The sequence below is a fragment of the Cervus elaphus genome, chromosome 11 (genome assembly GCF_910594005.1).
Source record: "Cervus elaphus chromosome 11, mCerEla1.1, whole genome shotgun sequence".
NCBI lineage: Eukaryota > Metazoa > Chordata > Mammalia > Artiodactyla > Cervidae > Cervus > Cervus elaphus.
The window spans coordinates 38,644,155-38,668,500 of NC_057825.1; the positions used below are offsets into that span (position 1 = coordinate 38,644,155).

The 24,346-nt window shown below is 43.5% G+C and overlaps 1 protein-coding gene across 3 annotated transcripts in view; it reads right to left on the minus strand.

Annotated features, from left to right (window-relative positions):
- Positions 1–19,711, minus strand: part of ARHGAP25 (Rho GTPase activating protein 25) — an 87,836-nt gene extending 68,125 nt beyond the window's left edge. For 2 of the 3 annotated variants that reach the window (XM_043917605.1, XM_043917600.1), the window contains exon 1: positions 19,305–19,434. In XM_043917605.1, the coding sequence (XP_043773540.1) occupies positions 19,305–19,374 (70 nt within the window). In that variant the 5' untranslated portion in view covers positions 19,375–19,434. Of the gene's footprint in view, positions 1–19,304; positions 19,435–19,589 lie in introns of those variants that run through there. The other variant, XM_043917601.1, reaches the window with a different exon arrangement.
- Between the last annotated feature and the right edge of the window lie 4,635 nt (positions 19,712–24,346).

The window sequence follows — 24,346 nt, forward strand, 5'->3', positions numbered from 1 at the left end:
AATGCTTCAATTCAAACCCTTTTGCTGGCATTCTGGCTTGTGTGATAAATATGTGCTCTCATTGCAAAAAGCACTCTTAATTGTTCTAAACATCCTAAGCACAGTACGCTATTAAGAAACTATTAAGCATAGGCCCCTCCGCGGGGTGAGGAAAGTTCCACAAATATGATAGCCACGAATGTGCCTAATAGAAAATACTTTAGATAGAGATTAGCTGGCAACTTCTTGCAGGTAGTTAACTTTCAGACTAAGAGCCTGTTTTGTGCCATATCTGCTGTTTCTGCAGTCCTTCGCATTTCTGTTCTGTAAAAATGTAATCCTATCTAGTTCCCATAAAGATGAGCTTATTAGAAAGAAAATAGATTAATTATAAGAAAAACAGGGTCGGCTACTGAAGTTGCTTAAGTCACATCAGGTGCAAGCCATAAAATGTTAGCAGGCCTGAAGGCCAAATGATAAGAAAGACTCTTGTGAACGAAAAGGTATGTGGGTGACATCCTGATTCTGTTGAAGGTCAAGTTGCTGTAATGTTTTGAGATGACCTGTGTGTAAGCGATATGCACTTCCCCAAAAGATGTTGTTAAGGGTATAAAGGGGCCGTGCAAAAATAAACTTCAGACTTAGCCCTGAGCTTTGTCTCACTCTCTCTCTCATTCGCCAACGCCGTTCACCCTGAGGGTTCCCCTGGATCCTGCTGGGGCTGGACCCCGGCAATGAATCAATAGCTAGATCAATCAATCGTTTTTAATGGGGGATGCTCTTACCCCCGTGGGATATTTGGCAATGTCCAGAGATATTTTGTTTGTCACAGCTTGGAGGGTTGCTATCGCCATGAGGTGGAGAAGTCCAGGGATGCTGGCAAATACCCCACAGTGTTCAGGGCAGCTCTCCCAGGAAACAGATGTCTAGACCAAAATGGGCCAGTGCTGAGGTTGACAAACCCTGATATATATGTATAAACATGTATATACATAACGTATGTATGTGCATGTGTGCATAATCTTTTTAAAGATAGCATATTATTTTAAAAAACTAAGTCAATTTGGGGAAAAGACCATGACTCAGGATGATTAGAAATTAAGATATATTTTGCAAGTTTTGAGCTCTTAGGGTTCAAGGGCCTTCCTCTCAGCACCCTACAATTTGCAGGGCTTTGTTGCAAATGCCCATTCTCTGTGAACCTCAGGCTGAGAGAGAACAAGCTAGATGCAGCTTGAGTCAGCTCTGTCCAAGGGCAGACCTGCAAAGGCTGAGCCTGTGGCCACCCATGAAGATGGGTTAGAAGCCAAGAGGGGGAGCTGGGAATACATCCCCCAAGACGTTATTGAACGTATCTGTAAAGTGATGACAAGGCCACCTACCCGCTAGAAGCCTACCATTAAATAAATGACCGTGGTTCTCAAGTCCCTTGGAAGTAGAAGCAGTAGGTGTCTCCTTGAAATGGTATTCATAACCTTTCTTTTTTCGCCCTTTTTCATCTTGAAGAACAGTTTGCATTTTTTATGCTACTATACAACAAATGGAACCATAACTTATGTTCCCCAGTTTGCATAACTGATTCCACGAACATTTATAAGTTTTGCTTGCTTATGTCAGTCCCAAGTTTTACTCTCTTGGCGCTATCAGGACATGAAGGGTAATTTTGCACCTGAACTTTACGGTTTAAGGACGAAGTGAGTGTACAGAAAGTAGTCAACCCCCGCCCCACACAGTAAGTGGGGCCAAAATCAGTCATCTGCAGCACAAGACCACGTTATTTGGAAGCTAATGAAACGGCAGGGTGGCCTTGAACGGGCTCAGTTGCCCAAGGGAGCTCCAGATGTCTGGCTGGGCCAACAGACCGGCCCCAGCGGCAGCTGAGCGTGCTGCCCTCTGGTGGCCACAGTGCACTTCCGCTTGCACACCCGTGACCGGGATGTGGTCCAGGATGCCAGGGCCTGCCCGTCAGCAACAAGAAGCAGTTCTAGGAGCTTCCCAGTGAGTTGTCACCCTCAAATTGCCCCAGGCCAGGAACACTGTGGGGCCAGGAAAAGCTGTGAACTGGGGAACCGTGTGGCATTTTCCCACCACTCAGCCTTCTCTCCTTTCACTCTCTACACACGACACCCAGAAAACACCCTTGGACAAGACAGAGGACGGACCCATGTGCCCACTACATTGTTTTTAATTATCACAAGGTTCTTCAGTCAGGGATTTTTTTTTTTTTTTTTTTTGTGCTTCAAAACATAAAACAGTGGTCTTAGCCTTTGTGTAGATGCCTTTGAGAATCTGCACATGTAATTTTTCACACAAATTTGGGAGGGTTGTGGATTACCAAAGCCAGTCCAGAACTGGCTTGTCACCCTACTCAGCAGCTTAAACCCTGTGACTTGGGCCTGACCTCCCTTGAGAACAGCTGACGCTCAGTCACCTGCGTGTTCTTCCAAAATAGCTTCAGAAACCAAAAGTTCTACTTCCTTCTCTTAAAGAAATTCAGAATCGTCTCTCTGGATCAAACCATTGCTCCACACTAGTAAGGGCAGCAGAAAAAACATGCACTGATCTTATTTTTACTCACAAATTTCACTGGGGTGGAGAAATGTTAGCAGGCCACAGGGCAGTCCCCAGATAAACCGCAAAAATCTCCAAGATCACCTGTTTAGGTTTCAGTCTCTGTTTCTTGGCAGCAATGCCCTAAAAGTGAGGGAAGTAGACAAAGCCCTTCCTTCAAGGCACTTACAGTCTAGAAGGAGTTGGAGACCATAAAATGAAATCAAATAAATATCGTATCTGGTACTAAGGTGCTATAAAGAAAATAGAATAAAGTAATGAGATAAAGAGAGACTGGATTCGGGGGGTGTTATTATACTAGATACTGTGGGCAGGAAAGACATCTTCAAAGAGAGGATATTTGAACTGAAGCCAAACGGACGAAAGGTCATGGTAAGAGCGGGGGAAGGGCATGTCAGAGAGACAGTGGCAAGACAGACCTCTAGGTGGCCTTGAACTCCAAGTGTTTAAGCAACTGGAAGGTGAGTGTGGCTGAAGGGCAGTGTGAGAGAAGCAGAGAAGCAGCAGGTGGGTTGGGGAAAATGGTTGGGGTCAGATCCCATAGGCAGGTCTCATTGGTTTGAATCTCATTCTAAATATACTGGAGAAAGCATTCCACAAGTTGCTTTCTGCTTTTAAATTCTATTGAGGGGGCGGTTATTCAATATTCTGAGAAAGCAGGACTGATGTTGTAAAAATCATCTGGGTAACAACTTCATTATATTAAAGCAAAGAATTGAAGGGGGAAAAAAGAAAAAAAAAAACCACTATTGAGACTGGCCATGGTGCAGAGTGTAAATTGTATAGGGCAAGATGGGAGACAGGAAGACTAGTTAGCAAACAAATGCAGAAGACTTGGCCAGAAATGATGGTGTTTACAGTATCAGAAATAATTTAAAAAACATAATCAGATGGGGAACCCAAATCGATAATGAATCCAAAAATTTTTTTCTGATGGGTTAGATGCAGGGTGGGAGAGAAAAAGACGAGTGGCAGATGACTGTAGGTGAAAGCTTGAGCAACCTGGTGAAAAGTGGAGTCTTACTGAGACCTGGTGAACAGGGTGGGGAGGAATGGGAAGAGAGAGAATTCTGGAGTCTGTGTTGGACGTACTGGGAGAGCGAAGCCTGAGAGGGATCCAAGTGGAAATGGTGAGCAGTCTGGAGCCCAGCAGAAAGACTAGGGTGAACATAGAAAAGGGGAGATGGAATTTAAAGCCATGGGAAGGGATGAGAGCCCTCAGCAAGTGAGGATGGCTAAACAGAAGATGAGGGGACTGAGTCCTGAAGCCTGCATTGGCCTCACAGACACACAACCTGTGAGGTCATACTGGGCCCCACATCTCTGCACCTGCATCAGTGCTCTACTTGAAGTGCTCTTCAAGTGCACCATCTTGAAATTCTTCCTAACTTGGAATGAGGGGCTCCACATTTTCACTCAGCACCAGGCCCTAAAAATGATGGAGCCAGTTCTGCCTTGAACACCTCAAAGCTAAGTGTCTGGTGGAGAAGGAGACTCCATTAAAGAAGACTCAGAAAGAGTGGCTAATGCAGTAAGGAAGGCCCCGAGTGTGGCATCTAACCAGCCTGGAGATTATTTCAAGGTGGAAATGGCTCACTCAGTTAAACGCTGCAGGGTAGTAGAATGAGACAAGGACAGCCATGCACCCTTGGCCAAGATACCAACAATCAGTGATGCTGACAAGGACATTCTTAGTGGAGTGGTGTCCCCAGTGATTACCTTGGCTGACTGTAGATGACAAATGGCCAGGATTCCACCACCAACCCCGGAGAAAGTGTGGAAAGAATACAGATAACGGCCCCTCACCCTATAGCCCACACCCCTTCTCCCAATCCCAGCTCCATTTAGCAGAGTGAGGGGCTTCACATACATGCATGTGGACACAGCAGCCCAGACATCCAAGCTCTATTCTGGGCCTCCGTGCCATCAACCATCTACAGGACAACCACTAGGGGGACCCAGGAAGATGGCTCTGGCCATCCTTGTAGGAATTTCACATTCCCAAGTGCTCTAGATGGCAAGCAGGGCCCAGGCTACAGGTGGGAAGATGCCTTGTCTTATGAGGAGGAACACAGAGCCAGACCTGAGCAGGACCCTATAAGATCCAAGTCTCCAAATGGGGGTCCCATGTCCAGATCTAAAGGGGAGCTCTTGAGGGGAAGATAGGGGTAGATGTGGGTAGACAGAAGCACTTGGTGGTAGGAAAACAAGGTGGTCCCCAACCAGTTGCACACACTTTTCTCTAAGAAATGTAAAAGTGAGTGTGACTGTGGAAGTAGGTGTTAAAGCATTCAGAAAAGAAAAAAACTGTTTTGGCAAAAAGGAAAGGACATTTATTAGGTAGGCATAGTAGGCTTCTCTGGCTTGGCTGAACATCCACCTAACATGATCGATCACAAACTTTAAGCAAATCCAGGCAGCTCAGTGGCCTGTTTTTCCCTAGCGATGATTAGATGCCCAACGCACCAAGAAAATCAGTTGTTGAGTTTAAACATAGTGAAGGGTTTTACCAGGTGATTATCAAGGCAAGGTGGAGGGGCAGAGGAGTCAAGGGTGTTTGTTTAACAGCTCTGCAATCCCAGAATTATCTATCTATGTTAAAGAGAATATAATGGATGATTGATGGTGGAAAAGTGGTTGAACCAATGGAATGGGAGGAATTGCTGGAGTGCGTGGCCTGAGCAGGTAAGATGTGGTGGTCACATCACATTTCCACGTGGGAAGCCTGCAAGTGAGACTTCAGAGAGGGTACAGTGTATAAAGAATGACATGGTTTATTTAGGACTATGAGCAGTTCCTTTCAAGAAATAGGTATTATCTGGAACTCACTTTTTATCTCTAAAAATACAAAGGTGACTTTTGTTATAATGCTGGGTATTTCAGGCCACAGAGGAATGAGATATGGTGACAACTTTGTGATGATCACAGCCTGGTTAAATCCAGGGCTTTCTGGAGAGAAACCAGGGAAACCGTTTGTTGGAGATGGAGCTATCTTGTCTGTGGGCGCCCTCTACTGGCACTTAGCAGAATAGCCATCCGGAGCTGGCTTTTGCGGGGCGGAGGCGGGGCGCGCGCGTATTATAATTAACGAGTGAAAACTTGCCCCTTGTAGATACTTAGGGGCTGTGGTTCAATTGGGGCTAGGAAACTTTAGTTACAGAACAAACACTGCGTCAGCTTTTTAAATGTTACAATCGCACTTACGTCATTTATGACTTTCTGATTCTCTCTAATGGGAGAGCCCTGCTTTCCTGTCTCTCCAATGAGACTGAGTTACTTAAAGTGAAGATCATGATATTTCTAATCTTCTTACATCCGGAGCCTGGCACAGTGCCCAGCACATTGTAGCTGTCTGATAAATGTGTTCCTCAAAAGAGAAGGAAAACGAGCAAAATGGAAGAATTTCACACAAGAAGGGGAGATTAATCTTACTTGGGCAATTTCAGGAAGGCTTCCAGAGGGAGATGAGTGGGTGATCATAGTGGTGGGGAGGAAGGGGTAGAATTGAAAGAAAACCCAGAAAGTGTAAGGGCAAACCCAGGGGCCAGGTATAGATTCCACAAAGCAGGGGGTTTTGTGTTATTCTGGGAAGACGTTCCTTGCCATGACTGACAGGTGTGGCTCTTAATCCTTCAAGAGATTGAAGTATGAACAAGAATTCTAAAATTTCATGAAAACAGAGGAAGTTAGCATGGCAGATTCAGGTAGCCTGAAGGAAGAATCTGGAAGGACTTTTGATCATAAGTACCAAAAAAAGAAAAAGTCAAGGTTTAAAGATGTTTTTTCCTATTTATTTTTACCCTAAACTGTACATCCTCATCAGAAATCCAGTTCAATGAATAGAGAGGCTACCAATTAGAATAATGGCAATTTTCTGTCGAAACATCCCAAACTTAGAGCATGGGGCTAGGGTGACTTTTCTGGTTTCTATACTGCATGTCTCATATTTCAAGAACCCTTTGAGTTCCAAGCCAATCGGGACAGCTGGTCATCCTAGCTGAGTGGGAGAACTCAGGATGGCTCACACAGAGAAGATGGGTGCCCAAGCTGGTCTCAGGACAGAGCAAAGAGCCCTGGCTGAGAATGGACTGAGAGTGACAACTACGCTCTGTACCTGTGATCCTAGTAACTCTGGGTTGTGTGCCTGGTGAGATTCCTCATCTACCAGCAGAATGGGTTTCCAGGATCTAAATGACCAAATGCCCAGAGCAAAATGCAGAAGGACAGGGAGGGGAGAACACACTCACAAGAACCCTTCAGTTGCAACAGCAGAATTGAGGCCAAGAAAGACAGAGACCTCATTTAGAAGGTCCTGCTCTTTCTTCACATGTATCTAAAAATAATGATGTGGAAATGAGTAGATGGCCATGTGCAGGATTCTTACAGAACTGGAAAATCTAGTCTGCTGCTACTGTAACTCACATGTAAGGGGTCACAGACATTAAACATTGACCCGAGTGAGGCCCAAACAAGATGCAAGCTCACATCAGAGGCCATAGACTTGTGGCGTGGGAGATGCCTGCAGCCCTGGAGGAAACAGCTTCTCAATAATACAATAGGGGGTCTTCCAGGTGGTGTACCACCCAGAGTCACTCACTCTTTTCCCACCCAGAGTTAAGCATGAGGAATGGCCCCCATCACAACAGCATGGAGACTGAAATTTTGACAGCAGGCATTCTACAGGAAATTTACCAGAAGCTTCTCCTTATCCTTATAGAAAAATCACAACCCAGGTTCTTTACCAACTTGGGAAAGAAATGTCAATAAAAAAAGAGAGAGAGAAAAGCAAGATGAAAGAAAAAGGGAAAATGAAAAAGTTATATAAACATAATGGATAAAGTTTGTATGTCTTAAAGAAGGATTGCAGATTGAAAGACGCAGAGTCAGAAACAAGATGTGCCAGGCGACCAACACTGGGAAGAAAAATGGGTAAGCAGATGTTGCAAAGACCATTTGTCTAAAGAAAATAGAGAAGAACTAAAATGGACCAAGACAAACCAAAGTGGACCCTAGCATTGCTGGCTGTGGCCTTCACCAATGACTTGGCTAGAAGGAGTTGTAGTAGAATACAATACCTAGTTGATTGTGATGATGATAAGTGATATTTATGAAATACATGTCAATGTCTGCTGTTATGCTAAGGATTTTTACCAAGATCATCTCCTTTAATCATTGCAATAGCCAGATGGGTTAGCACTGTGATTATGCCCATTTTACAGAAAAAGAAAGTGAGAACCAAAGTCACACGACAAGCAACGAGTGACAGTGGTATTCAAATTTAGGCAGTCTGACTCCAAGGTAACTTTCTAACCACCATACTATACATAGTTGGCTCATGCCACTGTAGCTAGTTCAGACTTTGTCATAAATTTATTTGGTAAACTTTATAAAATTATCTGTAAATATTAAAAAATATTTTCTATAAGCATCAGAAACATAATACCATACCACTTCTTCTTTCACTCTGAAACTCCCAAACCAACAAGGAAACATACAGATGGTTCAGAAGTCATAGGCCGGAGTTCCAGCAGTAGAGTGTCACCAGCCCCATCTGGAAACAAGATCTGTGTGTACACATTTTGGGGGTGGTTCAGTACGAACAAAGCTAGTGGAGGTGATGGAATTCCAGTTGAGCTATTTCAAATCCTAAAAGATGATGCTGTGAAAATGCTGCACTCAATATGTCAGCAAACTTGGAGAACTCAGCAGTGGCCACAGGACTGGAAAAGGACAGTTTTCATTCCAATCCCAAAGAAAGGCAATGCCAAAGAATGCTCAAACTGCCACACAATTGCACTCATCTCACACGCTAGTAAAGTAATGCTCAAAATTCTCCAAGCCAGGCTTCAGCAATACGTGAACCGTGAACTTCCAGATGTTCAACCTGGTTTTAGAAAAGGCAGAGGAACCAGAGATCAAGCTGCCAACATCCACTGGATCATCTAAAAAGCAAGAGAGTTTCAGAAAAAACATCTATTTCTGCTTTCTTGACTATGCCAAAGCCTTTGACTGTGTGGATCACAATAAACTATGGAAAATTCTGAAAGAGATGGGAATACCAGACCACCTGATCTGTCTCTTGAGAAACCTGTATGCAGGTCAGGAAGCAACAGTTAGAACTGGACATGGAACAACAGACTGGTTCCAAATAGGAAAAGGAGTACATCAAGGCTATGCATTGTCACCCTGCTTATTTAACTTATATGTAAAGTACATCATGAGAAACGCTGGGCTGGATGAAGCACAAGCTGGAATCAAGATTGCCAGGAGAAATATCAATAACCTCAGATATGCAGATGACACCACCCTTATGGCAGAAAGTGAAGAACTAAAGAGCCTCTTGAGGAAAGTGAAAGAGGAGAGTGAAAAAGTTGGCTTAAAGCTCAACATTCAGAAAACTAAGATCATGGCATCCGGTCCCATCACTTCATGGCAAATAGTTGGGGAAACAGTGGAAACAGTGGCTGACTTTATTTTTCTGGGCTCCAAAATCACTGCGGATGGTGATTGCAGCCGTGAAATTAAAAGATGCTTACTCCTCGGAAGGAAAGTTATGACCAACCTAGATAGCATATTAAAAAGCAGAGACATTACTTTGTCAGCAAAGGTCCGTCTAGTCAAGGCTACGGTTTTCCCAGTGGTCATGTATGGATATGAGAGTTGGACTATAAAGAAAGCTGAGCGCCGAAGAATTGATGCTTTTGAACTGTGGTGTTGGAGAAGACTCTTGAGAGTTGCTTGGACTGCAAGGAGATCCAACCAGTTCATCCTAAAGGAGATCAGTCCTGGGTGTTCATTGGAAGGACTGATGTTGAAGTTGAACTCCAATACTTTGGCCACCTGATGCAAAGAGCTAACTCATTTGAAAAGACCCTGATGCTGGGAAAGATTGAGGGCAGGAGAAGAGGGGACGACAGAGGATGAGATGGCTGGACGGCATCACTGACTCAATGGACATGAGTTTGGGTGGATTCTGGGAGTTGGTGATGGACAGGGAGGCCTGGCGTGCTGCGGTTCATGGGGTCGCAAAGAGTTGGACACGACTGAGCGACTGAACTGAACTGAGTAGCACAGGGAGTAAGTGAACCAACTATCACTAGGCATGATATTGAGAATGCTCCTTAAAAGGGTCTAGAATGTAAAGGTGAGCAAATAAATGTTACATGAATGAATGAAATTAAAATGTTTGGTCTTAGTGTACTGAACACACCATTATTTGATATAATTAGTGAAAAAATATGAGTGATCATGGAAATGTGCTTTCATTTGTGAACTAAAAAGATTGATTCTCAGCACCAATATTCTCTGAACACTGGTTTTAGAAAAATTGCAATATCCAGTTGCCACTAAAAAGTAGGAAATCTACTCCTAGGATACCTGAGGAGGTATATATTGATAGACTGCATATACTTTTACTCTCTCCTTAAAAGACTTCACAGGTTTTTCATATTCAAATAGAAAACTCATTTGCAATGAACACATAAATTTATGCCAAAGACAAAGGAAAATATGTGTGCTAGCTGCATGGGTGAAAGTTGTGATGGAGCTTCAATTTAACTCTGAGCTTCCTGGCAGCCAAGATAAAAAGAGAAATACAGTAAGTTTCACAACTGTCTTGACAGAAAGGAGGAAGTATGCCAATCCCTCAAAGGAGATGAAGTACAAGCACTGAATTTTCAGTGAATTTTCTCACCTAGAATTACATCTCAGAGTCACCTGCCTTGTTCATTTCTTGTTCTCATTGTTACAAAATAATCAGGAGCAGATTTCAAGAACTCGTTACTTGTGGTGGTGATTGAAACTGATGGTATGACAATAAAGCACAGCTCAGTGAACGCGTCTCACCGAGGATGCCAAGGGAAGGCAGCCCTAGTACAGCTTCTCATTTGATCTGAGGTTAGAAATGAGATTATCTATGAAGAAAGGAAACGTGTTTGCTAAACATGTACTGTGTTATATGCATGAAAGTTCTTCCTCTCAATATATGTAATATTAATTCTGTTTAATAATGAAGGGAATGTTTCTGCAAATCAGAAAAGGCATCCCAAGCTCATGCAGTCTCTTCAGGACCACACACCTCTTGTTTTCCTACACTCAAGAAAAACCAATGGGCAATTCATCCCTTAGACACATTTCAGTCAAAGCCACTTTTTACAGTCAATTCAAGTTAATTCTCTCCAGGGAGGGCCTAGAGCACTGGTGTTGCACATTACTGATTAAGGAGAAATGTCTTTGTTTAAAAACCAAGTGATCAGTTAGTAGGTTTGACTCATATCTTGCACGTTCTGGAGCCTTCATTGAGTTCACCACAAAGGAAGTCCACAGTTTCTAGAGTTGTGAGTGTCTCTGTTTAAATGGGCTGGGAAAGGATTGCTATATTCTCCTTCCAGTGATTTGCAGGCTCAGAAGCTCCCAGGGGATAAGACATTTATGCTATGACTAAAACATGATAGAGTTTCAATTTAGCTCTGAGCTTCCTGGCAGCCAAGACAAAAAAGACACACAGTCAGTTTCACAACTGTCTTTACAGAAAGGAGGAAGCATGTCAGTCTGGTCAAATGAGATCAAGCGAGGGCTAAAACATGAGCAGGAATCGGGTGGTGGTTAAGGGAGCCCCAAGGAGACAGGGTTCCACACAGATGAGAAAGGGCAGGGACTGCAGAAGATGTGACCGGAGTCTAGAGTGTATCTGTGTCTGCTTGGGGAAGCAGGGGCTGCAAGAGACAAGTGGGCAGGTGTAATCCCTCCACGGGGAGGAGCTACACAAAATTATAGAGCTTCTTTCTTCTCTGAAAGAGCAGAGACCATGTACAGGAAATCAGTGTGAGAAGGATGGCAAGTCTGGGACTCACTGAAGAACACATGTATCTATATATTAAAGAAAAGGGATGGCAGTGATGGGGAGAGAGGTGGCGGGACCAGAATGCAGATTCTTAGGCTTCCATGACTGTTCTCATCACAAGACTTGTCTTGATGTCCTGTGATTGTTTGTCTGTACCCCACTAGCCTGTAAGCCTTGAAAACGCAGAGAGCAGGACTGACGGCCTTTGTTTGTTTGCCAGACCTATGGGTATCATTTTTTTGTAACATGATTTTGATTTTTTAGAACATTTTCAAAGGAATAAATCAAGTTTTCAAGGAGAAAAATGGTGATGAGTAAAGTATCAAGAAATGTAAATTGTCTTCTCCCTTTGTAACTTCTGCATCTTGGTTCCTGTCTGGGGATTATACAGAATTTACATACCACGCTCTTGCTAGAATCCCTCCCCCTGGCCTGCGCCCCACGCTGCCTCTCCCCGCGGTATTTCCCTGAGTCTCTCGGAGTGCCCTTTGGTGTCAGCTCCTGTGGCCACAGCTGGGGCTTCATAAAAGCTCCTTATACACTCCCTTCTCATATCCAGTTAATCAACAACAGAGCTGCCTCATGAGAGGTTACGCTTTTTTTTCTTTCAAGCTGTCTTGTGTGTGGTGGGACCATTATCACCAACTTAGTCTTCTTAATCAGTCACAGGATCTTTCTAACTGCCATATAATGAGTGTCCTTTTCTCAAAGGACCTCACTCCAGCTCTGAAGGGAAGGGGCAGAGTTTCCCTAGTTCTCCCATAAGATGCTCTCTGCCAATGCTTTATAAACAGAGAGCCGGAGACGACAGCTTGACCATGCCTGGAAGGTACTTACGTATGTGTATACCATGCCTAGGCATACGTCTAGGCACGTCTCACCCTGGACACATTTTTGGAAGTTCATGTATCAAGAGCAACTGAGCTCACCACTGCCAATCCACACGCACTTGACTCCAATCTAACGAAAGTGCAGAAGCTAAGTCAGAATCTAAGGCAGCCTTGCCTTGTGAATGCTGGGAGGACTTTACCCGTAAGTGAGCAGAAAACAAGATTTTGACTTCCCATCATTACTCAAGTTGGTCTTCGCTCTACTGCTGTTTAGGATGATGTCAGTCCCCATTCCCCAAGTGGTCAGGAGGCTCTCGACCTCGGTAGCAAGAGGCATGTATTTAATTTGTATCTAAAGGTAAGTCAGTGACTACATAGGGAGAGACTTTTACTGGAACAAGGAACAGAGACAGGGGTGGGTCCTGAGAGGAGTGCCCCTGTGTCATGGACTGAGGAATCAACACTCCTCCTTTGGACTCGGCCTGTGTGTGTGGGGGGGCCCTTATGCCTCAGGGACCAGGAGCTGTTAGGGTGTGCAAAGGCAGCCACAGCATATAGCCCCAGACATTTGGGCCAGACCCCGGGCTGGTCTGGATGAGCACTTTGGAAGTTTGGCAGTGAATTATAAAGAAAGCCTTCACCAGAGCCGAATGCCACAAACATAGACCAGTCACCACAGGCTACACGATCTTGGTTGTTCCAACCTGAGGAGCTCAACCAGGCTGGCCTGGTCACAGAAGGACCATGTAGCTCCAAGAAAACCCTGTATCCCAAGGCTAGAGGGAGGCCAGAAAGTCTGCAGATGGCCATGCATAAGTTCTGGCTGGTTACAACCTCTGCAGCTGGAGGAGGGCTTTAGAGCTGGCTCTAAATCACCAAAGAGCATGTGCCGCCTGCCAGACCTCATGTCAACCCGCCTGGCCAAGCACTGGAATTTGTTTTGGGTGGTTCAGTGTTTAAGAATCCGCCTGCTAATGCAGGAGCACCAGGAGGCATGGGTTTGATCCCTGGGTGAAGAAGATCCTCTGGAGAAGAAAACGGCAACCTACTCTAGCATTCTTGACTGAGAAATCCCATGGACAGAGGGGCCTGAAGGCCTATATTCCATGGGGTTGCAAAGAGTCAGACACAACTGAGCACCCACACATTCTTAATGATATAGTTATTAATAACATTTGTTCACTACAGAAACTCTAGCAAATACCTATAATGTAATAATACATATATCTGTGGGTATGCCTCATCCATAAATCCTTCACCCATAATTAGCTACTATGGTTGGCCCTTGAACAACATGGGTTTGAACTTGGCATGTCCAATTATAGGTGATTTTTTTTTTTTGTAAATATAGTTTCTGTGTTTTCACTTTACAGATCTTTAAATAAACTAAGTGTAGCAAAAAGTTTGTGTCCAATTGGAGATTCTTTTCCTATTTCAATATCCTGCCTCCTTGGGTGAGTCATTTATCAATTCCTTCGTTCTGGAGGCAAAGATAACAGTAACCAGATTTCCAACTGCACGGAATGGGGAGGGAGGGTCCTGTGCCCCTAACCCCCGCCTTATTCAAGGGTCAACTGTATTAACAAATTGTATACCTCCTTCCAGGTTTTTGAGGGTTTATTTACACCTTTCTTTCTTTGTTCATTTTATACACATTAATAAAATACCCTCTTATCTGCCTACCAATTGAGGTTAATTAGGTACCTTTGTTGTTGTTGAGTTGCTAAGTCATGTCTTACTCCACACCAAGCTCCTCTGTCCATGTGATTACCCAGGCAGGAATAGTGGAATGGGTTGCCATTTCCTACTCCAGGGATTCTTCTCACCCAGGGATCGAACTCACACCTCCAGGCGGGTTCTTTACCAGTGAGCCTGGGTACCTTTGGAGTTTCCAAATGCATTTCCCGTTCTTGTCCCTCCAGATGTAACAACCACCCAGAACTTTATGTTAATTGGCTTCTCTATTTCCCTTATAGTTTTGCCGTATACATACATAGAAGTACATAGTTTTTAAGTTTCTTATAAATGAATCCCCATTCTGATTTTGTGACTTCCCTTTTCTAATATAAAATTTTTGCCATTCAGTCCCATTGAAATACATCACAGTTAGTTTTTTGCTCTTGGATAGTATTACATTTTATAAATTTATTATAAACTTATTTACATTTTATAAGTTACTAAAATTTATTTTTCTTTTATTGATGGGCACTTTGGTTGTTTCCTGTCCCTTGTCATTTCAGAAATACCACTGTGGAACTGCTATACGTCTCTTCTTGTTCATACACACAATATTTTCTCCAGGGGACACTCTCCAGAGGGAAATGACTACTTCATAGAGTTTGTACATCATCAATTTCACTAAACTGAATGTCAAATTGTTTTCCAAAGTTGTTATTAGTGTCTGACAGTTCCTATCGCTCCATGTCCTCAACAACACTTGGTATTGTCAGACTTTTTACTTTTAACTGTTTTGGTGGGTGAGATTAGGTAAATCATTGTACTTTTACATTTCCTAATTACTGTGATTAACCATATTTCTATGTATTTATTGGAATCGTTATTCCTATTCCGTAAAATGCCTATTCATGTTGTTTGTTCATTTTTTAAAGCATTTTTATGGTTTCTTGGACTTATTTATATACTCAGTTCTCTCTGTCTCTGTGGATCTATCTATTTATGCATCTATCTAGCTAAAACTATACTTTCAAATCTAACTTCTTTAAACAAGAATAATAACCTACACTGGAAATTGATCTACTTCCAGGGCCTTAAGTAACAAATATTTTTATTCTCCTTATGCTAATTTTCTAAAGGACAAAACTAGATTCCATATCAGAAAAATAATGATTTATCAAGTGGGGGAAAAAACCCTCCTATACTGTCATTATTCACTTCACTACTTGGGAGATTAAAACAATGAATGTTTGTTTCTGAATAAGTTTTTCTCAATATTAAATTTCAGCAAGAAAAAAAAGTTGAGTGGACTTCCATCTCAGTCCAGTGGTTAAGATTCTGCACTCCCACTGAAGGGGCTTCAATTTTGATCCCTAGGTGAAGGAACTAAGATCCCACATACTACCACAGTCAAAATATAAATAAAAATAAATTTGTTTTAAAAGTATAGCTCATTCACTTTGGCGTACAATAGAAGCTAACACAGCATTGTAAAGCAACTATATTCCAATAAAAATTTTAAAAATATGTGTCCACACACAAAAGAAAGTTGAAAACACTGTCCCTCCATAGTCACTTCTTTTAAAAAATGTTTCTCAGAGTCATTTGCTCTCTAGGACCCATTCTCCCCTAGTTGGGCTTAGGGTACCTGAGAACAAAGTAAGGTGTGCCTGCAACTGGATGGATACAATGTAGTCCTGAAATTCACCCAGTCATCTTCTAACTAAGCACTCTCCAGCCGCAGGGCAGAAGGGGCTTTCCCTCAATGGTCAATATCTTCTCAATAGAGCACCTACATTCCATCCACTGGATGTGCCAGACCCTTGGACAGAGTGCAAGAAAGGGCACCGCATTTGAAAACCACCCTTCAGGGCTTACGGTTCTGTTAGGAAGACAAATAAGTGATAGAACATATTTGCAAAGAATAAGACAAAATACTGCAAGAAAGCAATGGAAAGCTGTCGCAATTTTAAGTGTTGGACTAAAACTGAAGATGACAAAGCGTCAAAGGAAGAACTGTGTGCTTTTGGCTCCATCTCAAGTCAAGTCGTTGGCTCGGCATTTCCCTTACCTCCAACCCCTGTTCCCTCCCAAGACCAATAGATCAGATTCAGGGTGGCCTGGGTCAGGTTCTCCCATACATCCAGACCCATGATGTGGTCTTTCGTCCACCTCCCATTCACTGGGCTCTCCTCAGTCTCTGAGATGGAAGTACAGAGTCGCCCGCCCCCCCCCCCCCCCCTTGCAGATTTTCACTTTCATTCAAGCCTTGGCTCAGCACTCACAAGATAAGATTTAGGGGAACCAAAAGTGCCACTCAGCAAAAAGATATTGGGCCCTTTCCTGGGCCACATCATTGTCTTGCTATTTCCCTAAACAAGTGCTGAACTTGGTGTCTGTCTAGGGTACTGTCCATCCTCTGAAGTTATAACTTACTAAGAGCCTCCTGAAAGTTGCCCTTGACAATGAATCATGAAGTGGTGTCTGAATTCCAGATCCAAGTGGTCTGATAACCACACCTTCTTGATGATAATCCGCTTTAGTGGTTTTCAACTAGGAGAGACGTCTCTTCCCAAGACATCTAGTAATGTCTGGAGATATGTATTGTCACACTAGTGGTGGTAGGGGAGTGCTACCACCATCTACTGGATAGAGGCCGAGGATGCTACTAATATCCTAGAATGCAGGGGTCCCCAAACCCCAGGCCATGGACCAGTACTGGTCATCATACTGGACAGCATACCAGTCCCCAACCCCCAGGCTTAACCAGTCACTTAAGAACCCAGTCATACACAGGAGGTGAGCGAGTGAGTGAAGCTTCATCTGTGTTTATAGCCGCTCCCCATTGCTCACATTACCGCATTTATCACAGTGTAATAATAACAGAAATAAAAGGGACAATAAATGTAACATACTTGAATCATCCCAAAGCCATCCCCCACTCAGCCCATGGAAAAACTGTCTCCCATGTAACCAGTCCCTGGTGCCAAAAAGGTTGAGGACCATTGCTACAATGCAGAGGATAACCCCGATCACAAGAATCAACCAGCACAAAAATTTGTAGTGTCCAGCTTGAGAAACTGATCTACTCCTGACTAGCCCAGGCTGGAGAAACTACAGGTCATTGACACCCTGACACAACTCTTTGGTTATTCTTAAACCAGTTCCTACAGTCACACCTGGACCCAGGATGCTGGAGAGGGAACCAGAAGTCCCATGGCTGAGTCAGTGGCTCTCCTCCATCCGAGGGCGGCTCAGCGTGTGATTTGAATTCTCACCAATGTGATACCCATGAAAAGTATTCTGGCTGCAGTCCAGTCCTTGGGGTGACAAACTTGTAAATGGCATAGATAATGACAAGAGCTCCTCTGCATTTCATTTTGTGATTAAGATTTTTTTCACTATTACTGTTGTTTAGTTGCTAAGTCATGTCCAACTCTTTTGCAACCCCATGGACTATAACCCACCAAGTTCCTCCGTCCATGGGATTTCCCAGGCAAGGATACTGGAGTGGGTTGCCTTTTACTTCTCCAGGTGATCTTCCTGACCCAGGGATTGAACCCTCATCTCTTGTTTGGCAGGTGGATTCTTTACCACTGATCCAACAGGGAAGCCTGATATTTTCATTAAATAGTACTAAACAATATCATCTGCTTGTACTCAATCGTTCATTCAGCCAACAAATATTTGTTGTGTGCCCACTGGGACCAAGCACCGTGCTGTATAAGATGAATGGCAATTTCCCAAGTCCACTGACTCAGACCACAGCACCTACAGCAGGACTTCTTGATGAGGTGAGATGGAGGGCTGGGGGCTTATTAAATTGCAGATGCTTGGGTCTCCCTTCAGAGATTCTGATTTTACAAGTCAGGATGATGCTCAGGAATCTGTATTTTTACCTAGCACTTGTGGTGGCTTCTGACACAGGCTAACTGTGGGACCGTGGTTTAAGAAACATTGGTTGATATCACATGAAGTCTACCCAACCTAATCCCAAGTCTGAGATTATGTAGACCTGCACTCTAATGTGATACGGTCCTATATCCCTGAAAAAAAACCTTAATTATTTAATCAATTAATCATTTAACCATTAATTGTCTCATTTCCCATTTTTTAAACAGAAGGAGAATAAGACTGAAACACAGATGAGGAGAGTGTAGAATGACCCCAAATAAATAGAAGCAAGACACTTGCAAAGGAACAGAACCACAGAAGTTTTACTTCTAAAAGCAAATTTTTATGACATACAATAGACTGAGCGTTAGCTAAGTACCTTGTTATCAACAGTGGTTAGGAGAAAAATCTCTGATTATATAAAATCTCTCCTTATTCTCTGAACCAACCTGCAATAATTCCCAGCTTGATTAGAGACCACTAATCCTCTCTGGTTACCAAGATAAATGGCTTCTCTGATTACTCTCAATTTTTTTTCAAATCTTTTCTTAGACCTGTATCATTAACACTCAGATATGTGACTTTTTGCAACAAACCCTTTGTTTTAGTAGCACATTAACCATCATTAGAAGTCCAAGTTAGACCTGTTCCAAACTGAACATTTCTAAGTCATTAGAAACACCTTAACACTTGTCTATGTCTAGTATCAAGGATGTTATTTCACTATACATGTATAGGGGTAAAACACAAGGAATCATTTCCAACCCAATTGCTCTATTGTACATTACTGTGATCAGTTTAATTGTAGAACAAACCCGTATAATGATAACAATTATGGAACAGATTAAAATCAAAGGATCACATGGTGGACCTGGAGATAATCATACTAAGTAAAGTAAGCCAAAGGAAGACAAATATCACATGATATTGGTTCTACGTGGAATCTTAAAAAAATGATATAAATGTATCCTCGGAATTTTATCATAACCTATAGTGGAAGATGATGCATAAAAAAGAATATATATATATATACACACACAAACACACAACCGAATCATTTTGTTGTACACCTGAAACTAACACATTATAAATCAACTGTATTTCAATAATAATTTATTTTAAAAAATCAATATATCACCAATATTGTTAATGAGAAGAGGCAAAAATTAAAGGCCAGAGGATCTCGGAAAGCATACCAGAGTCCCTTAATTTAATTTATTTATAATGCATCTATTTCAACTCCTCTAGATTTCCCTTCCATTCTGTCCTTTTTAATTAAAAGTGTCTTTATTATACCGTCAAATGTCTCTATGTTTCTGTCTTGTCCACATTGTTTACTTTTTGCTACAAGTAACACCATTTCAGCCCCAAGTCCACAAAGGTCTGGCGACCCAGTGGGCTCACAAAACAGAACAGATCAAGCACTTCCAAGACTCTGTCAAAACCCACTCACACATGGATGTGTCCAAACAGGAGGGAAATTATCCTTCCAAGATAAACAGAGAAAAACTCACCATGTTTTGTGAGATCTGTAGCCTTAGTCCACGCCAAGTACCCCAGATCCCACACACCAAGGAGCTCCATTCCCACCACCTCCAAACAAACCAAAAAAAAGAAGCCTTCCCCTGGCGCTTGGGGACTTTGAGCCAATATATCAGTCTGAATGCAAATTTCACCCCAAACCCAGCTTTGCCCAGAGATCCATTTTTAAGCAGATTATGCTAACTGCGGACCAACATGCAAATGGTGGGAACTCAAGTGTAAGAACCACAAAAGCAGCAAGAAGACGTTGACCGTACCTATTTTGCCAGCCTCCCCTCGCAGGTTGAAATCCCAGTTTCTTGGCAACTTCAGGGACATTTTGCTCCTGGTCTGGGTGAGTCGCTGCTGAAGCGGGGAGTCTGCCACAATTCGCACCCTTCTTGGCTTTTTGATCTTCTTGCCTCTCGAGCGTGTGTGTGTGTGTGTGTGTGTGTGTGTGTGTATGTGTTTTTCCCTTTTACGATTGCTTCACAAGCAATCTTGGGTTTGAGGTTGATCTGCCCAAGTATCTTCTCCTTTCTCAGATGAAAGGTCCATCCATTTGTCATGGGGGATGGCACCCAAGCCCTCCCACGGTCCCTCGGGGGGCTGGTGCCTTGTGAAGTGTACACCCTGCTTCTCTTGCTTTCAGTATTACCAGAAATATCCCAGTTGACACTTCGCTGTGCGTCATGGGAAGCAAATCTCCTGTTCGAAAGAATCTCAGGCCTCACTGAGGCGAGGTCGTGATAAACAACGGCTGCCTCTTGGCTTTTTTTTTTTTTTTTTTTTTTAACTGTCTGCTTCCTTGCATTTGAGGAAGTGGGTGGCTGTTCAGTGTAGATGATACATTGAGCTCTGAAGCTCTTTCTTCAGAGAATAGATTTTAGAAATGCTTATATAAGTAGAGTAAGTGCTCTTGGGCTATAAAGCTGATAGGTTTGATTAAAATTCGAAGACTCTGGCCATATACCTCTAAACCTCCTTTCTCACTGAACAGACTGTGCTTCCAAAAATGATCAGTAAGACAATCAGCACTCCCCCAAAGTCACCCGCTTTGAGTTCTTCCTGCTATAAGGCCCACATAGTAAATTCTCCACCTGCTCTGGGTAAAGGTTCCAAGTGATCTCAACCTGATGTCAGGAGGACTCTGATGTATTTAAGTCAATGTTAGCTAAGTAGACCCACTTAGGTGTTACAATGGTTCTTTGACCTTGTGTACAGGCTGTGGGTTTGGGAATCAGACTGATAAGGGTTCAAAACTCAGTTCTTCCACTTTTTAGCGCTATAGCTTTTAATAAGCAACTGAATCTCTCTGGGCCTCAGTATCCTCAGCAGTAAAATGGGTTGATAATAACCATGACTGCACATCACACCCGCTGTGATGGCATCTAGTACACACAGTGGGTGCACCACAAAAGTATCTCAATCCTTATTCCATTTAGTCCGGTTCCGTGACAGACTTTCATATGTTCAACTGGGCTGCACTAACTTAATGCTTAAGTACTTGGGCCCAGAGCCAGACTGCTTGTGTTCAAATCCTGGCCCAACCACTTTCTCGCTGTGTGAGTTTGGACAAGTTTCTTGACGACTCTGTACTTATATTCTCGTCTGTAAGTGAGGTAAAGGATAGGACCTACTTCACAGGGCTGTCATGAGGCTTAATCAAGACAGCAGGTAATAAGACTAATGAGCCCATAAGGTAAGGGGGCTAATAAAGCAATAGGTAAGAATGCTCGCAAGAGCTGCTACTGGCCAGCATACTAGATGCAAACCTTTGGTTCATTCTTTCTCCCACTCTCCTAGAAGACTCTGCTGTACTTCCTTCTTTGCCTCCCACATGCTCACTCTGTTGGTGACCTGGCTTCCTGTTTCACTGAGAAAGCTGATGCAGTGGAGGAGGATGTCTGTAAGCTCCCCCCGCTGTAGGTCCCACCTCCACGCAGGAAGGCTCACACCCTCAATCTTCTCCTGGCCACGAAGGATGAATCGTGTGGCCACTCTTCCATCTTTACTGCATCATCAATTTCTTCTCTTTTGGCTCATTCCTACCAGCATTCAAACTTATTCTTTTTCATCCTATAGCTTTACAAAATCTCTGTTGATGCTTCTTCCCCCTTTGGCTATGGCTCTATTTCTCTCCTTCATTTCTGAGCAAAGTTTACGTAAGAATTGTCTGTACTTGCAAATATCTGTCTTATTATTCCCTTCTGAATCTCTTTCGTTGATCTTTTGATCCCATGACTCCCCCACTGGTCAGTTCTGCCTGTCATTTCAATTTGGACACATTTGATTACTTTCTCCAGCTCCAGGCCCACTCTCCACTTGGCTCCCAGGACTCCTTGCTGGCATGGTTGTTTGCCTGTCTTTCTGCCCCATCTCCATATCCTTGCTGACTCCATCTCATCTCCCTAAATTTTAAACTTTAGAAAAAACCAGGACACACTACGTGAACTTTTTTCCATCTATGCCCACACCTCAGTGAGCTCATTTCTCTCAAAGCTTGCATGCTATGCATCTGTTGACCCCTCCAATATAGATTTCCAGCCCAAATTGCTCCCTGAACCCCCCAGTCATACACATCTCTGCTCATATAATGAATAACCATCTCAAACAAAGCTGTTCCAAAATGTATGTTTGGGGAACCAGGCTGAAGGAGCAAGGGTGACCTGAGGCATATCCTTTTTGTGAGTGAAAAGACTGTAAGAGGGAAGAACCACAGGAACACATTTAAAGCTTCTGTTCTTATCATATCTGCTCACATTCCAGTGGCCAACACATATCAAGTGACCAAGTCCAAAGTTAGTGAGACAGAAAATACAGCCCTGAGAGGGAGTGGGAAGAAGGGAGGAGAGACTAAAAGAGACTGATCAATATTCCAATCCATCCCACCAACCTGGCTTATTCAGCCACCTTCCAACCACCCCAGGGGTGCTGGATTCCTCTGAACTTGACTCAACCAATTGCACATTTCACAGCCCCCACTCTGCATGACTGCCTGCCCAGCCCAAACAACACTATGTTTCTGTCCTCACTTGCGGGAGATGTGGAGAGGGGGCATAGGTAGATAGCCATCCTGAGCTCAGCCCAGCAGCATCTCGACAGGGAACTTGATATCACTCAAAGTTTCAGTCCTGAGACTTTAAACACAAGAACTCTGAGAATATCTTAAAGGCAGCGTGTAGAAACATGCAGAGAACTTCCCTTACTCTTCAGGGTAGGTTCCTATAACTCTTGGAAAAACTCGTGACTGAAGGGGAAGTTGCTCGTGAATACTTGGAAAGGCGGCCAGAAGAAAAGCACCCCGGAATGGCCCAGCACAACTACCTGGCCTCCAAGAGCCAGCTCTGGGGCCTTCCGCTGCCAGGGTAGGGGTAGAGGGCAGCACCACTGCAGTGATGCTCCCCGATTCCTGGGCTCCAGAAAATGAAGAACTAGGTGTCTTGTCTGGTTCCAAAGATTGAATCAGCATCTCCAATAGCAAAAGGAAAAGCAAACATTCATTCATCTATTTGCTTATTGAATGCTAACCAGCTATTGAGAACTTAATTTGTATATGCATTAATATACAGTATTTGTCTTTCTCTTTCTGACTTATTTCACTCTAAATAATAGGCTTCAGTTTCATCCATCTCATTAGAACTGATTCAAATGCATTCCTTTCTATACCTGAGTAATATTCCATTATATGTATGTATCCATTCATCTGCCAATAGACATCTGGGTTGTGGTTCATTTTTCAGATCTTTATTGAATTTGCTACAATATTGCTTCTGTTTTATGTTTGGTTTTTTGGGCATAAGGCATGTGGAATCTTAGCCCTCTGACCAGGGATCAAACCTCCACCCCAGCACTGGAAGGTGAAGTCTTAACCACTGGACCATCAGGGAAGTCCTAGGACTTAATTTTTTACTGGATATTGGAGGAGTGTTCATGTTCAGAATGTTAAACAAGCCACTCTTGTTTCACATTCAACTTACAGTCTGCTGAGAGAGAACAATTAAGTAAACAATTAAATATGACATGAGAAGGGGTATGTTGAATTGAAAGTTTGGGGAGCATGAGACTTTACCTCAGAGGGGCCTAATTGGGCCTTGGGGAGTTAGGGAAGGCTTCCTGGAGGAAGTGTCTTTTAAGGCTTCATGAATGATTTAGGGAAGCAAAAGGGTTTAAAATGCTTTCTAGATGAAATAAACAGCATGCAAGAGGCACAGAAGCCAGAAGGAACTCATCAGGTTGCTCCTAAAAAGGATAAAAGAGGAGGGATGGAGGAGAGATGAAGCTGGGGAGAGAGACCAGGGCTGGATCAGGGCTGGATCCCTGGAAAGAGGTTTGACTTTACACTGGAGGAAATAGAAGCCACTGGGGAGCTTTTTATTGGGATAAGGATGGGGAGGCTGGGACAGACATCCAAGGGAGATTGAGAGTGAAAGACAGCAGGAGGGAAAACAAGGTAAGAGCCAGCCAGGTGGTAAGATTGATGGCACCCGATGAGTTCCTATGGGAGAAAAAAGATGCCCATGGTCCTGGCCTCTGTCCCTGCAGAGATGGAGGCTCCAATCACAGAGATGGGGGGGGGGCGTGGACAGAAAGAGTCGGGGTTGCTAATGAGGAAGGATAGATACCCCAGGGAGAAGATGGTGGGCTCTGTCTGTCCGGGGCAGGTTGGAGCTACCAGGTGCTAAGAGCAGATGTTCTGCTGGTGTGAGAGCCCAGAACTCACATTCATTCGTTCCCCACTTCACTCCATAAATATTTATCCAGGACTGTGCTGGATGGATGCTGAGTAAATAGGATGATTAACAACCTGCCTAATCCTCAAATGACTCAGGAGAGAGAAGTGCAGACATCACGGCAATGTCATTGGAGGCATAAAAATAGTGCACACACAGGGTAGGGTGAGAGCAGGAAATGTGAGCTCTGCTTGGGGGGCCAGAGTGGTTTCCCAAGAGAGGTGACCCAGGAGAGAGCGGGCAGACAAGGACCAGGATCGGGGCGCGGGAGGAAGATGTTCTGGCTGATGAAACAGCAGAGA